This window comes from Mustela lutreola, chromosome 14 (genome assembly GCF_030435805.1).
Source record: "Mustela lutreola isolate mMusLut2 chromosome 14, mMusLut2.pri, whole genome shotgun sequence".
NCBI classification, from domain to species: Eukaryota; Metazoa; Chordata; class Mammalia; order Carnivora; family Mustelidae; genus Mustela; species Mustela lutreola.
The window spans coordinates 35,909,424-35,925,039 of record NC_081303.1 but is presented as its reverse complement, the minus strand read 5'-3'; the positions used below and the strand labels follow the sequence as shown (position 1 = coordinate 35,925,039).

At 45.6% G+C, this 15,616-nt stretch overlaps 1 protein-coding gene and 1 long non-coding RNA gene across 2 annotated transcripts; one reads left to right on the top strand and one right to left on the bottom strand.

Moving 5' to 3' along the window:
• Positions 1-656: 656 nt before the first annotated feature.
• Positions 657-1,270, bottom strand: LOC131814773 (uncharacterized). Its single transcript, XR_009347448.1, has 2 exons — positions 1,078-1,270; positions 657-900 (listed from the first exon to the last, which is right to left on the bottom strand). It is a non-coding gene; the product is annotated as an uncharacterized LOC131814773 (long non-coding RNA).
• A 91-nt stretch (positions 1,271-1,361) lies between these two features.
• PRDX6 (peroxiredoxin 6) lies at positions 1,362-14,149 on the top strand. Its single transcript, XM_059146051.1, has 5 exons — positions 1,362-1,566; positions 5,857-6,013; positions 10,571-10,717; positions 11,620-11,766; positions 13,192-14,149. Exons 1-5 carry the CDS (start codon positions 1,472-1,474, stop codon positions 13,318-13,320), a joined length of 675 nt encoding a protein of 224 aa, XP_059002034.1. The 5' UTR covers positions 1,362-1,471; the 3' UTR covers positions 13,321-14,149.
• Positions 14,150-15,616: the final 1,467 nt, after the last annotated feature.

Here is a 15,616-nt window from a genome sequence, read left to right as displayed (position 1 = left end):
TGACGTATTGCATAAGCCATTATCATCACCCAAATAGCTACTATTTCCAGAGCACTTACTAGGGGCTAAGTAGTTTACCTACATTATCCTAGAGGCTTTCGCAGACCAGACCATCTGATCCAAAGCAGCTCCTAGTCACCCTCTAGCATGGAAACTTATTTTATTTCCCTAAATAGGATTTACTGCTATCTAATAGACTCTTGTTTAATTATGTCTCCCCAACTAGAAAGAAAGATCCTAGAGAACAGCCATTTTGTCCCCCTCATGCTTGGCACGTAGAGAGCAAATAAATGAATCTAAACTTCCCACTTCCTTGGATGGCAGAGTTGATTTGCACACAGGTCGCAGTAAGTATGCTTTAAAATGTATGTGCGCTGTATGCTAACATAAATAAATAAATAAATAAAACGTATACGCAGATTTCAGGGGCACCTGGGTGGCTCAGTCCAGTGAGCGAATAACTCCTGGTTTCCACTGAGGTCATGATCTCATGGGTTGTGGGGACAGAGCTCTTCCCGGGCACGTCGGGAGGTTGGGGGTGGGGGGTGGAGGGGGGGGGGGTTCTTGCTCAGCGGGGAGTCCACTTCAGATTCCTTCTCCTTCTGCCCCTTCCCCCTCTCTCTAATAAATCTTTAAAAAAGAAATGTATATCCAGATTTCAGGATAATTGCGTTGAATATTTAATGGTTCACAATACCGGGAGAGGGGAGTGATATAAAAGTTTAGTCGCTTTCCCTCAAGCAGCGACTGATGACATAGGTGCTGGAATTTTTGCTGCAATATGAAAGCCACTTCCTCTGACATAAGGTCCATTGCCAAGTGCGGCTGTTGCCACATCCTCTGATTAAGAGTTCACGATGGCTAGGTTGGTTGGGGTGGTCAGGATTCCAGAAGCTCACACTTAAAAAGGGGTAAGTGGAGCGGTCAGACAACCAAGCGTAAATGTACAGAAGGATCTCCGCGGATTCGTCATCCCCCACCCCCGATTCTCTGCCTTGGGGTTCCCCTTCTACCGCGTTCCGCTGCTTCCTTTCGCCTTCAGACCCCAGACGCACTGCAGGATCAAACCTTGCTCACCCACAAGCCTCCAGGGGGCGAGGTCCCCGAATCCCACGTCACGTGAGTGGAGACGCGCGCCGGTGCCAGTAGACTCCCGGAAGGTTCAGAGGCAGCGAAGGGTGCCCAGAGCTCACCCACCCCTGCCCCGCCCCTCGCTCGGGCAGTCGGGACCTTCCCTCGCAACCGCACGGACCTCGGCTCGTGACCCCCAGCCCGCGGCCAGGTCCCGCCCGCCCCTAGCTCCACCACGGCCCCGCCCACCCAGACCCCGCCTCTGGCCCCGCCCACTCCGCCCTCGTCCCGCCCCTCGCGGCCGCGCTTACTCTGCGGCCGACAGCTACACCGCCAGAGTCGGCGAGCGGGTGGTTGTCGCTGCTGCTCGTCCTCGTCTTCCCGCGTCACCGCTGCCGCCATGCCCGGAGGTCTCCTTCTCGGGGACGAGGCTCCCAACTTCGAGGCCAATACTACCATCGGCCGCATCCGTTTCCACGACTATCTGGGAGACTCGTAAGTGGCCACCTCGTAGCCCTGCCGTCGGGTTACGCCCGACCGCGGAGGCGCCTTCCCTATTTCTTCTCCGTTCGGTCCTCCTTCCCGCCCAGCCTCTAGCTCGCCGCCCGCCTCCTCCCCGCAGCGGTTCCTGCACGTGCCTCTGGCCGAGTGGCCCCTGCCCCGCGTCGGCCGAGCGCTGCTGGGCGCCGGCCACCGCATCCGCTCCCGCTTGCGGCCCCCTCGTGGCTGAGCGAGCTCCGCGGCGAGAAAGGGGGAGGGGAACGAAATTGGGTTCCCGCAAGTCGGGGAACCCGGGGCGGATGGAGGCCTGGTTGCCTATCGCACTCGGTTTAGTAAGCGGTGCCAAGGAGCGCGGCCAGGCCGAGGCCCGGCAGGGGCGAGGGCCGGGCGGCATCCGCGGTCACGTCCCGGGATTCGTGCCCAGGGTCGCGCCTCCCTCCCTCCTTCCGTTCTGGAATTTGCTCCCGGGGGAAGGTGGGTGTTAAAGGCCACGGTCTGAGGACACTCCTGCTGGCTGAAGGTTCGGAACGGCCCAGCGCGTTATCTGAAGTCCCGCTTGCGGCAGTGGCATTCGCAGGCTTCTCGACACACAACGTACATTTAAAACCACCAGCTGCTTATAACTGGCTAAAGGACTTGTTGTCCAGAGCCTCCTGCAGTGGCTGGACCATGATTTGATAACAGCTCTGGGAGGAACCAAGAACACTCGGTCTGTAGGTGTGTCCTTCATTCCAGAACTTGCAACACGGTGCGGGGGAGGGCTCTCTGAGGTTGCTGCGTTGCAGTGGCCCGTTTTCGCCTTCCCGCCGCCGCAGGCTCTTGGGGCGGCAGCACGCGTGTACCTCCCGGCTTTGGAGACCCTTTTGTTTCCCAGTGTGTGCCCCTCACCGCTTCCTGTTCCCTGCTGCCCTGCTTGGCGCACGTGGCCTTGCTGGTGATAGCCAAATCAGGCCTGGCAGTACCGTTACGACTAGGAGTAAATCGGTGTTCCCTGGTTTTACATTTTATAGTTCCTGAGTCAGCAAGCTTTCAAGTTCATTAGTTTTAACCTGAAAACATCCCAGAGATGTGTCCTTATATTATGGTTCTGGAGTTGCAGCAGTCCCACCACGCTGGCTTTCCTTTTTTTCCCTTTTTTTACATTATTGAAGGATAATTGGCACACAGTGTTTCATTAGTTTCAGGTGTATAACAAAATAATTACACAATTTGGTATATTACTCGGTGCTCATCACAGTGAGTGGAGTGACGGTGTGTCACCATGCATTACGATGTTACGGACTCTGTTCCCCAAGCTGTACTTTCCTCATCCATGACTAGATGTTCTATAACTGCAAGTTGGTACCTCTTAATTCCCCTCATCTATTTCACCCATCCCCCCATCCCCTCTGGCAGCCACTGGTTCTTTGTATTTATGAGTCTGTTCCTGGCTTTTTGGGTGTGTGTCGGTTTTGCACTGTGAGGTTGTACGGCTTAACAATTCTCCATAATTTGTATACTTTTTATTCACAGCATCCAAGTATATGTGCGTATAGACAGAGGGAAGTTTATGAGATTGGTTAGTAACTCGGTGGAGCTATGCAGAGAATCTGGGAGAGATTCTTACATTTTAGGCCTACACATCGCCTTAAAAATCCTTAAATCCATTGTCCAGCCTCTGATTATGGGAAAAGCTAAGCTTTGTGAAAGAGAGGACTGGGCTAGAAAAAAAAGAAGAGAAATGGAACATTCAGACCTTAAATGTAGGAGGACACCTCAGATATATAGATTGTGTCCAATCTCGTAATCTAGGTATTAAAAGTCCATGTGAGTTTCATATGTTTCTTCCTATTCCCATCTATAGCCTTCACCCCCATACAGCAAAATCTTACTGGAACTCTTAGATTGTATAGATTAAAGATAAATAATAACGTTCTGTGCCAATAATTACAAATGTTGCAACTGTTTAACCCTACTTTTTGGGTTTCTTCTTGTTTATTGGCCCCTGGATCTATCTTGATTTCATTGAAAAGTGGTACCTTCTCAGGGAGCCACCAGGAGGAAGATGAGAAAAACACCTGCATCTATAAACAAGGAGTATTACAAGGGCTGCCTGGGATCAGGCATGATCCCTCCCCTACCCCAAAAAGAAGTTTGAGCTCTTTATATAATTACAACAGAAGGATTTTGCCTAATACAGTTTTTCTCAACTCTGTTCTGTGCCTGATCTCAGTTCAGATGGTACTTTTTGATCCAGGTGGGGTTTTTTGGAGGAAAAAAAAATAATTTCAAACATTACAGGCATCGACCCTAACTCTGACAATTGGAAACAACTAAGGGGGTTGGGTGCTGCATTTGGTGAATTTTATCACTATTTTTGTATGTATGTAGTAGAAGCAGCTGCTTTACAGTACATTTTTACCAAACAAAGCGTGTTCTCCTGGTGTTCTCCGGAGGTAAGTGGGGACCCTTCCCTTAAAGGATGAAACCTTTTGTTTCTTGAAAATGAGGAAGGAAATGGGATAATGTAATTGAACTACTCTTACTCTTAAGAGCACAGTAAGGAGACTTGGAGGGGAAGGCGTGCTGTAGTAAGACAGTCTGGAGAGTTATCCTATTTGGCAAACTGGAGTGTGGCTTCCCGAGGGGGGCGGGATGTGAAGTGGCTTAAATTCAGTTCCTCAGCATGATTCAGCAAAAACCTTCCTGACACACCATGGAAAGTTGTATGTGTATCACTTAAAATTTCATCAACCATTAACAACACAGGAAGAAATGACCTGTTTATTTTTCTTCAACCTTTTTATTTATTTATTTGATAAGAGACAGACAGAGGGAGAAAGGGAACACAACACGCAGGGGGAGTGGGAGAGGGAGAAGCAGGCTTCCCCACCAAGCAGGGAACCGAATATGGGACTCAATCCCAGGACCCTGGGATCATGACCCGAACTGAACGCAGACACCCAACGACTGAGCCACCCAGACGCCCCACCTGTTTATTTTTTTCTCAGCTCCTGGAGACTTTCTCTTGAGTTTCATCTGACACTTAAGCCGATCCTTTTCTGCAGAATCTAAGACCTAGATTTTACCCATGCCTAGATTATTTTCAAAAGATGTATGTCCCTCTTACTGCCCTTTATAGAAAAGTAAACCTACTGCAATCCTCCAGAATCTTAAAAATACTACCTCTCTCTTCCCAGTCTTGCCGTCTATCCTTTTTGTGGGAAGGCTTTTCCTCTCCTGAAGCCTCGGGAGTCCCAAGTGACAGATGTAGGTGGGAAGGAGGAGGTACCCTTGTCTCTGCTTTTGGTCTCTGTGCTTCAGGAAACTTGGCAAACTTTGGAGAGGTCAGCTTGACATCTAGGCTACGTTTAGTAATCTGTAGTTTAGAATCCTGGTTTAATGTCAGCAAGGATTGTGGAAAACCGAGTGTTAAATTTTCCTTTTCAGTCAGAGGAGTAGTTTCTGTTGCAGAGGAGAGGGAAAGTGTAGTCCAAAAGTTACTGGTGACCGTTAGCTTGAAATGTGCTTAAAATACATACAGAGTTTTACCTTAGCTAATGATGATTATTTAGATAGTAGGATTTACCTAAGAATCTGTAGTTGTAAAAATCTGTTGTAGGCCCTCAGCGTTCTGCCCACGGTCTAAAACAAGAAAAAGAAACTGCAAACAGAAACGAGCAAAACTATTTTGTCAGGGTGCAGAGATCGGGTGTCCTGTTCGGCAGGCTGGGTCAGTAAAGTCGATTTAACAAAAGTTTTTATATCCATTCACTACAAAGAAGCCAAGTGTCAACTTTAATTTTACATATAAATAGGGGATAGAAGCCTATTTATTTCAGATTACATAACCTGCTTATTATTGCAATCAGGGATTTGTTTGGATTGGGGCACATTGGGACGTCCATTGTTGAAGCTGAATGTCAGGATCTCCGTGCCTAGGAAATAAATAGAAGTGAATAAGTGGGCGGGGAGGTGGGGAGTTACTTCAGTAAGTTTGTTGGTATGAGTAGCACAGATTTTATGAGCTGACAAGAGTCAGGGTGGCCCTGTAGTTTATTAAAGGAGGCGACACCCTTAAATTAGAGTCTTTTAAGACATATATCATGTGGAATTTCATATCTTTGATTGAATTGGGCTTTAAACATGGGCTTTTCTGGAAGTAAGAAAATCAAAGCATTCCTCAACAAAAATCTAAAAGTAATTGTCCTCATAAGCGCATTCCTTTAAAAAAGAAAGTCTTTTTTGACCTAGGATTTGTGAACTTCTCCAGTTAAGTTGTGACTTCTTTTTCCTTCCTTTCAGATGGGGCATTCTCTTCTCCCACCCCCGGGATTTTACCCCCGTGTGTACCACGGAGCTTGGCAGAGCTGCAAAGCTGGCACCAGAATTTGCCAAGAAGAACGTTAAGATGATTGCCCTTTCAGTAGACAGTGTTGAAGACCATCTTGCCTGGAGCAAGGTATAGTACCAATTGGCATGTGCTATGAAATTACAGATCAAGTTATAAATTACATAGAGTAGCTTGGTTTGGGGTTGGTTTTTTTTTTTTTTTTTAATTTTTAATTTAAATTCACTTTAGTTAACATATAGTATATTAGTTTCAGAGGTAGAGTTCAGTGATTCATCAGTTGCATAGAACACCCAGTGCCCATTACAACATGCCCTCCTTAATGCCTGTCACCCAGGTTACCCATTCCCCCACCTCCCTCCCCTTGAGCAACCCCCAGTTTGTTCCCTGTAGTTAAGAGACTCTTACGGTTTGCCTCCCTCTCTGTTTTTATCTTACTTTATTTTTTCCTTCTCTTCCCCTGTGTTCCTGTTTTGTTTCTTAAATTCCACTTATGAGTGAAGTCATATGGTATTTGTCTTCCTCTGACTGACGTGTTTCACTTAGCTTAGTATCTTCTAGTTCCATCCACAGGGTTGCAAATGGTAAGATTTCATTCTTTTTGATAGCTAAGTAATAGTCGCGTGTGTGTGTGTGTGTGTGTGTGTGATCCGTCAGTAGACATCTAGGCTCTTTCCATATTTTCCTTGTTGTAGACGTTGTTGCTGTAAACACTGGGATGCATATGCCCCTTTGAATCATTATTTTTATATCCTTCAGGTAAATACCCAGTAGTGCAATTGCCGGACTACTACAAGGTAGTCCTTTTTAACTTCTTGAAGAATCTGCATACTGTTTCCCAGAGTAGCTGCACCAGTTTGCATTCCCACCAACAGGGTAGGAGGGTTCCCCCTTCGCATCCTCACCAACAGCTGTTGTTTCCTGAGATGTTAATACTCTTAAGTATCTTGGGTTTTTTGAGGTAAAGGTACAAGTGACCTTAGATTCACTGATTTTTTTTTTTTTTTTTTTTTTTAAGATTTTATTTATTGTGGGGGCCGGGGCACCGAGAACATGGAGAGGAAGGGGAAGAAGCAGACCCCTAGCCGAGCAGAGAGCCCCATGAGGGGCTCAGTCCAGAATCCTGAGATGATAACTTGAGCCGTAAGCAGATGCTTAACTGACTGAGCCACCCAGGCGCCCCTCAGATTCACTGATAATCTGAAAGTCTGACTTAGACCACACTGAGACCTCTGCCTTTGCTAAATGCAATGCTCGGTTCTAAGCCCTGCTCTTTCTTGGCCTTCTAGGAGCCTTTAACCCAGTGATCACTATATTCTGAAACATTTTCCTCTCTTGGCTTCCAGACACCACATCTGTAGCTGTTCTTATTCTCAGACTGAGCTCCATCTCTTAACTCCTAATTTATGCTGAAGTTTCCCTGGACACATTTCATGGATGCCTTCTCTTTTTATCTACACCTTTCCTGTTGGTGAAGTTATCCACTCACCTCTAAATGCTGTAATTCCCAAATTTCCATCTCTAGTTAGACTCTGCTGGCTTTCAGACCGATACAACCCGTGCCAACTCAGCCTCTTCCCTGGGATGTCCCATCATCTCATACCTAGTATGTCTAACACGGGGTTCTTTTTCTTAATCCAAGGTCTTACTCATCTTAGAAAACGGACACTGTGTTTTCATAGTTGCTCAGGCCAGAAATCCAGGCATCATCCTTAATGCCTCTGGTTTTTCCATACCCATGTCTGAGTCATCAGTAAATTCATCTCCTCCACCTTAAAATTATCCTTAATCCTATTTTGAAGACTCTCTACCCAGGTTGTGGCTTGCCCTCACATCCTTCTGGTCTTGACTCATTAAAGCCTCCCGTGACCTCATTATCTAAGATTATAACTCTGCTCCACACTCCTAGCCCCCTCTGCTTGATTTTCTCCTTAGCACTTGTCACCATCTAAAAGAAAATACTCGGCACATCTCTGGTTTCGTTTGTTCATTTGTCCGCACCCAGCAGAGTAGAGGCTCGGCCAGGCAGGCTCCCGTTCTGTGCACTGCTGAACCGTGCTTGATGCCCGGTACGTCCTAGTTGTTTGGTCTGTAGGTGTAGAATGCAGGAACTGAAGGAATTGTCTACTTGCAACGAAGGATGTACTTGTCCAATAAATGTGGTGATCTAGGCTGAACTGAAGAACATTCTGATGGCTTCGCTGTGATGTGCCACTGAACAATGCTGATAGGTCAGCTCGGAGGGATGGACCAAAGTGCCAAGCACTTTGCTGTATAACTGAATAAAAGATGTCCCGACTTGGGAGTTGGCCACCTGGGGCTGCATCCCTTGGCCATTTTATGCTCATTGATTCTCGGTGTCTGAGAGAAGAACCAGAGCAGGAGAAAAGAGAAGCACATTGCTCTGTCTCAGGGTGGAATTCCTTCTCATTCCTTACTTCTGGCTGTGAAGAGCAGCTGCCTTTCCATAGCGCTCTCACGGGCCGTTTCTAGTTTGTTTCCAGGAATAGCCCTGGAGGGATGTGGTTCGTGCCCTCGTGTTTGCCACTGAGAATACCTTTTCCTCCCACAGAGCTAGAGGGACTTGCTCAGGATTGTCCTGCTGTAAAACGATGGCAGTGGCCCCTTGGAACCTCACACCGATGTTGTTGTAATGCTAGGTGCTAGAGGGCAGGCATTAGCCTGATTTAGGATAGAACAAAGGCAAAGTATGTGGTTCATTGGTGCTCATGGAGGTCACGGAATACCCACTGGGCAGGTGGCAGTGTTGACAATTGATGGCATAGTGATTGTTAAATCGAGAAATCACTGAAGGAAGAGCTCTTGTATAACATCTCTTAAAGCATTTTGGCTGGTGAGCTTCTGTCTTAGAATTTTCCCAGTTGGGATTGCGTTCAATAGGAGACACGTCCCAACTGTCAGAAACAGTGATGTTCAGCTAATTAAATAGGAAACTTCGCGGTGCCTCTTGCACGAATCCATATGGATCATTTTTAGGTGTGATGACTTGGTCGGGAGCCGGTGGCAAGAAAAGGGGAAGCTAAGATAATAAATCTAAGGAACATGTCAAAATGTGTAGCTACCCTTTTCAGAGTTCGATATGACTCTTAACCCTGTCACGTCTCCGTGGAGAAATTAAAGAGTCTGTGACTACCATGACTTCAGCCACATCCATCCACTTCACTTTCAAGGCCCTCCATAATAAATAAAACTCATTCTAACTTGAAATCCTCTTTGCTGCTTCTTCCTAAAACTACCCAGCTAAGGGACTTGCTCTTTTTTCAATTCTTTATGCTCAGACTTGCCTGCATGTTTCATTAGTACTGTTCCTCTTAACCTGTGAAGAGCTCATCCATCCTCCGAGGCCCCGGGGTCAGTCTTTACTGAAGTCTCAGCCAGCTCAGCAGACCTGTAAATGGGGACGTTAGTATACTCAGCATTCACAATCTGCCGTGTACCCGTCACAGCCCTGCATTTGCTGCGACTTCGTAGGAGAGTCGTCTGAACCAGAGTAGACATTCCTTTGAAGGCAGGAACTGTGTTTTACTCATCCACACTGCTGGCCCCACTTTAAGTGCTGTATGGACACTTGATCAAATAATGAAGCTGGATTTTTTTTTCCCCCAAAGGCTTCTAGGTACTGGAAAAGTAGAAGTGAATGAGTGCAGCTAACTAAGGGGAGAGAACAGCTTAGGGAGGAGCGTACATTACTGTCTTTCAGTTCAGACCTGAAATGCCTTGTTTCTTTGTGGATGTCTCTGCCTTTTTTACCCATAAAAATTTTTACCTGTTACTTGTCCTTAAAGTATATATATTTAGCTCTATTCTTGGGTTTGCTTTGTGATTTTTTTTTCCCCCATTTCTTAATAATCTGCCTTCCAGTGGTGTTGTGTCTGGGTCGGGGTACTTAGCTGGCAGGGACCAGATCTATAGAATTATCTCTGCATGTGGCATTATTTCTAGAACTGATGGATTTGGGGTGCCTGGGTGGCTCAGTGGGTTAAGCCCCTCTGCCTCCCGATCAGGTCATGATCTCAGGGTCCTGGTCTCTGTCTGTCAAATAAATAAAATCTTTTCTTTTTTAAGATTTTTTTTTATTTGACAGAGATCACAAGTAGGCAGAGGCAGGCAGAGAGAGAGAAGGGGAAGCAGGCTCCCCGCTGAGCAGAGCCCGATGCAGGGCTAAATCCCAGGACCCTGAGATCATGACCTGAGCCAAAGGCAGAGGGCTTAACCCACTGAGCCACCCAGGCGCCCTTAAATAAATTTAAAAAACCGAACTGATGGACTTAATGAACCCCTTTATTTCAGATGGTGTTTACGTGTTGGGAATCTGGTGGTGCTGTGGATTGGGATCTAACTCTACAGTATTCAACTCTGCCGCTTTCTTTCTTGCTGCTTCAAGCAGTAAAAGCATGCCAATTTTTAAGAGAACTGGCCATGAAAAGGGTCTACAGTTAAAACCCAAGTACTGTACCACACTGTTCTTTTGTCAGTGACTGATTGGGATAAGGGGTGTTTATTCATTCATTTTCTTACTCAAATTGATTAGAGTAAATTACGATTGTCGTCCTCTTCCCGATCTTGCAAGATAATAGCTGTTAACTGATTGAATTCAGAAGATGTGCTTGGCTTAGATTTCTTTTTCCTCTCTCACCTGCATTTCAGGATATCAATGCTTACAATGGTCAGGAGCCCACAGAAACATTACCTTTCCCCATCATTGATGATAAGAATCGGGACCTTGCCATCCTGTTAGGCATGCTGGATCCGGCGGAGAAGGACGAAAAGGGCATGCCTGTGACAGCACGCGTGGTGAGTGGGGAAATCCATCATGGAGTCCTCGTGACTGGCCAGGCTCTTCGTCTGATTGAGTGCTTGCACCAGCTCCAGGAAAATAGGGGCATATCTCTGACTGCAAAAATAAATTCGCGGCAATCTCGCTGAGCATCTGTACTGCTAATGCAAAGTAAAATTTTAAAGTCGCTGAATTTGACAGCTTTTGGAAATCTGCGTAAAATAAGTAGTTCTCCTAAGATGTCATCTAGAAGTGGGGAATCTTTTCTCCAGCTCTCCTGACAGCCCTCTCCAAAGGGGTGGGCTGTCCCCTTACCCATAAGGGAGTTCTGGCTTGGAATTTCTATTTGTTCTGTCCTTACCCACTAGAGAACAAACTTAGTCCCTCAGCTGCAAAACTGTGCAACTGTTTAAGGACGAGGATCAACTCCCATTAGTATATTTTAAGATAATCATCCCCAGGTAACATAATACCTTCCCAGGGCCTTTCTGGATTCAATTTGAGTATCAGGTGTTCTGAGAAAGCCAGAGCCAATAGAATGCCCTTCTAAGTTCAGAAAAAGAACATGGAGGGGGCCACCTGGCTGGCTCAGTCGGTAGAGCATGTGACTCTTGATCTTGGGGTTGTGAGCTCGAGCCCCATGTTGGGTGCAGAGATTACTTAAAAATAAAGAATAAAAAATAAATCTTAAAAAAAAAAAAAAAAAAAAACCATGGAGCATAAAGTAATCTAAACTCCAGCCACCTAGATTAACAGTTTGCTATAATCCTAGATGTTCCGGGATGGGGCGGGTAGAGGGTTGTTTTATATATTTTTTAAAACCCTTGAACATTTCTAATGAGTGATGAACTTTCAGAGAGGCTGTAATATCAAAAACACTTAGAGAATTCCTCTATTTATGCATTTGTGTGCTTTGCAGGTATTTATTTTTGGTCCTGACAAGAAACTGAAGTTGTCCATCCTCTACCCAGCGACAACCGGCAGGAACTTTGATGAGATTCTCAGAGTAATTACCTCTCTCCAGCTAACGGCAGAAAAGAGGGTTGCCACTCCGGTTGATTGGAAGGTAAAGATGTTAAATGGGCAGGTGCTCATGCTGTCTGTAAGGTACTAGGGGCTGATCTCTCAGTGGCTGTCTTCAGGGTCATTTTACCTGGGGATCTTTTTCTGACATGCACACACACTGGCTGGAGTTTTCAGGGCTGAGTTTCCAATTTGCTGGAGGCCATTGTCAAAATCTTTTGACACTTTATATAAAGTGCACACTCCCTATGTTGGCTTCCTAACTTCTAGATCATTTGATCAAGTTAATTGGTCAGAATGATGCCTTTTATTTTTTTTTTTTTTTTTTTTTTTTTTAAAGACTTTTTATTTATTTATTTGACAGACAGAGATCACAAGTAGGCAGAGAGGCAGGCAGAGAGAGAGGAGTAAGCAGGCTCCCTGCTGAGCAGAGAGCCCGATGTGGGACTCGATCCCAGGACCCTGAGATCATGACCTGAGCCGAAGGCAGCGGCTTAACCCACTGAGCCACCCAGGCGCCCAGAATGATGCCTTTTAAAATAAGAGAATTTTTTTTTAAAAAACCTTTAACTCTTCCCCAAATTAGCAAAATGATGGCAGAATATTTATAGCTAGACTTAGATTGGCCACTTCAGACATGGCTTTAAAACGCTGTGGTGTATTAATATCACGGAGCATTTCATTTCTCTTAAGCTTCATTCGGTCTTTTAAACTCGTGTAGAATTCTTGAAATCTTGTTCATAAATTTTTAATTCCTAGGATTTCTGCAAAAGGTAGGACAGGAATATCCCAAGGGTAACTTCATGTAGCTGCATTTTTTAAAAAAATACGCTAACCTGAAGACCAGGTTATGTTTTGTTATTCCTGACAGGCAAATCACTTACACTCTGTATATCCATCCACCGAACATGTGTTGACTGAGCCAGGGCAGTGGGCACTAGGATACAGCCTCAAACAGTATAAATCGAAATGTAAATAGAAGCCCCTCCCTCCTAGAGCTCACACTCCAGTGGGTGGAGACAAACCGGAAGCAAGTCTGTGTGTTCGGTGGCAGAGGAATCAAGCAGAGGTGGCAAGAATGGGAATGCAGGGGTGGGAAGGTGGCTGTCAAGGAAGGCCTTTCTCTGAAGGGACCTTTGGGAAGGACACACAGCAAGGGACCAAGTCACACGGATTTATGAGTCAGGAAATTATTGACCCAGCACAGCAATAAGGACTTAGAATTAACATTTTAAAGTGTGATGCCAAGCCATCACTGGGTTTAAAATAAGACCACTACTTGTTAACATAGGGAATAGTTCCCTCACAAAAATGTCGCCCTGTGCAAACAAAATTCCTCAGGGGAGAGAGTAACCAGTACAGAGTTCTTCCCAGCAGCACTTGTAGCCACTTTTCTAAAGTCAGCTCTTGGCCTTTAAAGCTTCCCTCCTAAGATCAGATTTCACCATTTCTCAATGTCTTTGAATAGGACGGAGACAGTGTAATGGTTCTTCCAACCATTCCCGAAGATGAAGCCAAAAAAATCTTCCCTAAAGGAGTCTTCACCAAAGAGCTCCCCTCGGGCAAGAAGTACCTCCGCTACACACCCCAGCCGTAGTCTCCAGCCGATGGCTTCGCTCAGTGAGCCAGACTTAACACGGCTGCCAATCGTGTTCTCCTGCAACTCTTCATAAAAACATCCTGGTGTGATCACAGCCAAGGTCTTTAGGTTGCTCTACTACTGGCTTATTAAATGAAAATGGCACTAAAAATTTCTCGGGATCCTTTACTCTGTGCCTTCACCAGCATTCAACTCCATGCGTGTACCTTAGCTCGCTCCTCTGCTGACTCTTTGAAACACGGTCTATAGGAGAGGCTTGGATCTTGGATCTCTACGGGATTTGAGATCAGTGAGGTAGTGTTGAAAAAGCCTGCTTTGCTCCATCATAGAATGACTTTCTGTTTTTCAGCTGTTCTGATCAAACCCAGAACTTGAGGTTCAGAGTCCTCTGTGATAAGCGTGTGTATGACCCCCAAACTTGAGCATACCCAGATGTATCTTCCCTGTTCAGTGTTTGGATCACAGCAGGGGCAGAGAACCTTTCAATTCTCTACTTTTTCAGGAGATAACAAGTGGGATAAACAGGGGAATGATCTTTTAAGTATTTTGCTGTAAAGAAAACGTTTCGGTAAATTTCTATCAAAAGAGAAAGGCGGCTTGCCTGCGGGGGAGGTGTACCTGGTGCCCTGTGCCTTTCATACAAAGTATTTCCGTCTGTCAGTCTGCTCTTTGCTGATGGATGCCAGCAAGGGCACACCTCGGGAAGAGAGGAGAAGATGATGGCAAATGTTTTATTCTAGAACACTTCTTGCAGTGAGGCAGATGGGGCTGTTTTCTGACTCTTGCCTTTTGGGAATCATCAAATAAATTCTTTATTAAAACTGGAGCAGAGGATTCTGTTGTCAACGTCTTGAAGCACTAGTTTAGACTCTGTCCTGCAGGGCAGAGGTTTGCTTTCCTAGATTGGCATTGGTACTTTTCTCCAAAGGCAGATACATAAAATTTCATACAATGAAAGTCCAGGAGCAACGGACGAACAAGGGATTTCACAACTCTTGGCCCACTTTGCTCCTTCCTGTTGCTTCCCTTGGCTCCTTGAGTTTGTGACTCCCACTGTGAAGAGCTCTTAATTGGATTACTAGGCTTAATCTTGAGACCAGTACGTCTGTGCTCTTCTGGAAAGGATACTACCTACCCTGAGCTCATGGTCTCTCAGACTTTCATTAGACCGTGCTAATATGTCATGGGTTTGGAGGTCATCTTTTGCCTGTAGCCCTTTATATTTTTATTGAGTTTGATGTTATAAAAGGTGATGCCTGGTGCCAGGTATTAAATGGGTCATTCAGTCTTTAGTTTCCTTGGATTCTCCACATGTAAAATTCTAGTGATACCAGGAAGTTTAGGAACGGAGTGAAAATTTCTGTTACCCAATATCCTGAAGAATGCCGTCTAAAAGACCAGAAGACTGGTTTTCCTGCTTTCGCCTCTTCAATTAACAGTATGTTCTGCCAGTTCAAATTCATCTTAAGGTGATAGGTGTGGGTACCTGACAGTGCTGGCCCAATATGAGGTCCATTCCTGACAATAAGGCAAAAACCTCATACAGAGAACTCCTTGCCCTCATTTTGCTAACCTGAGGCTCAAAGTCCCAGGCCCAGCCTCTAGGGAAGAGGCTGCAGCCTAGCTTCATGGTAACAACCTCAAGTACGTGCACCTGCGTGTCCCCCCGCCCCCATTTCCAGACATGTTGCTACCATAGTAATAGAATAAGTCACATGGATGAAGGGTACGGCATAGGGGAATATTGTCAGTGCTACTATAATAGCATCATGGGGTGACAGATGGTGGCTACACTTGGGGTGATCACAGCATAATGTTTAGAGAAGCTGAATCAGTAGATCGTACACCTGAAACATATAGCATGGTGTGTCAACATGTTTATATAATGAAAAAAAGGAAGACAAAGCCTTTGTGGTTCAGTCACGGTGGCCGGGTTCCTGCATGTGCGCCCACATCCAGAATTAGCAGATGACACTGGTCATCTGCACTGAAATACTGCCCTAGTATGCGAGGTACCCAGAGATTCTGAAAGGACTTTCTCACCTTCTATTCTTACCTCTATCCTGGTTTTTCCTAAAGTTGAGAACCGAATATCCTTTCAAAATCTTGTTAAAATGAAAAGGGATAACGGATTCCAAATAATAAACAACGAGGCCATAAAACTGAACTTTATTTGACTTTTAAAAAGAAATTGAAAAGTGATACAAACGGTATTATGCAATGTAAAATTGTTAATTTCTCCTGAACTTTGCTTTCACTAATATGGTGGAACATAGTTCCGTTTTTCAACATT

Excerpts from the sequence above, each read along its gene's own strand:
- PRDX6 (XM_059146051.1), top strand. The coding sequence starts at position 1,472 with ATGCCCGGAGGTCTCCTTCTCGGGGACGAGGCTCCCAACTTCGAGGCC. Across the intron at positions 10,718-11,619 it reads TGCCTGTGACAGCACGCGTG|GTATTTATTTTTGGTCCTGA; the intron begins GTGAGTGGGGAA and ends TGTGCTTTGCAG. Across the intron at positions 11,767-13,191 it reads CCACTCCGGTTGATTGGAAG|GACGGAGACAGTGTAATGGT; the intron begins GTAAAGATGTTA and ends GTCTTTGAATAG.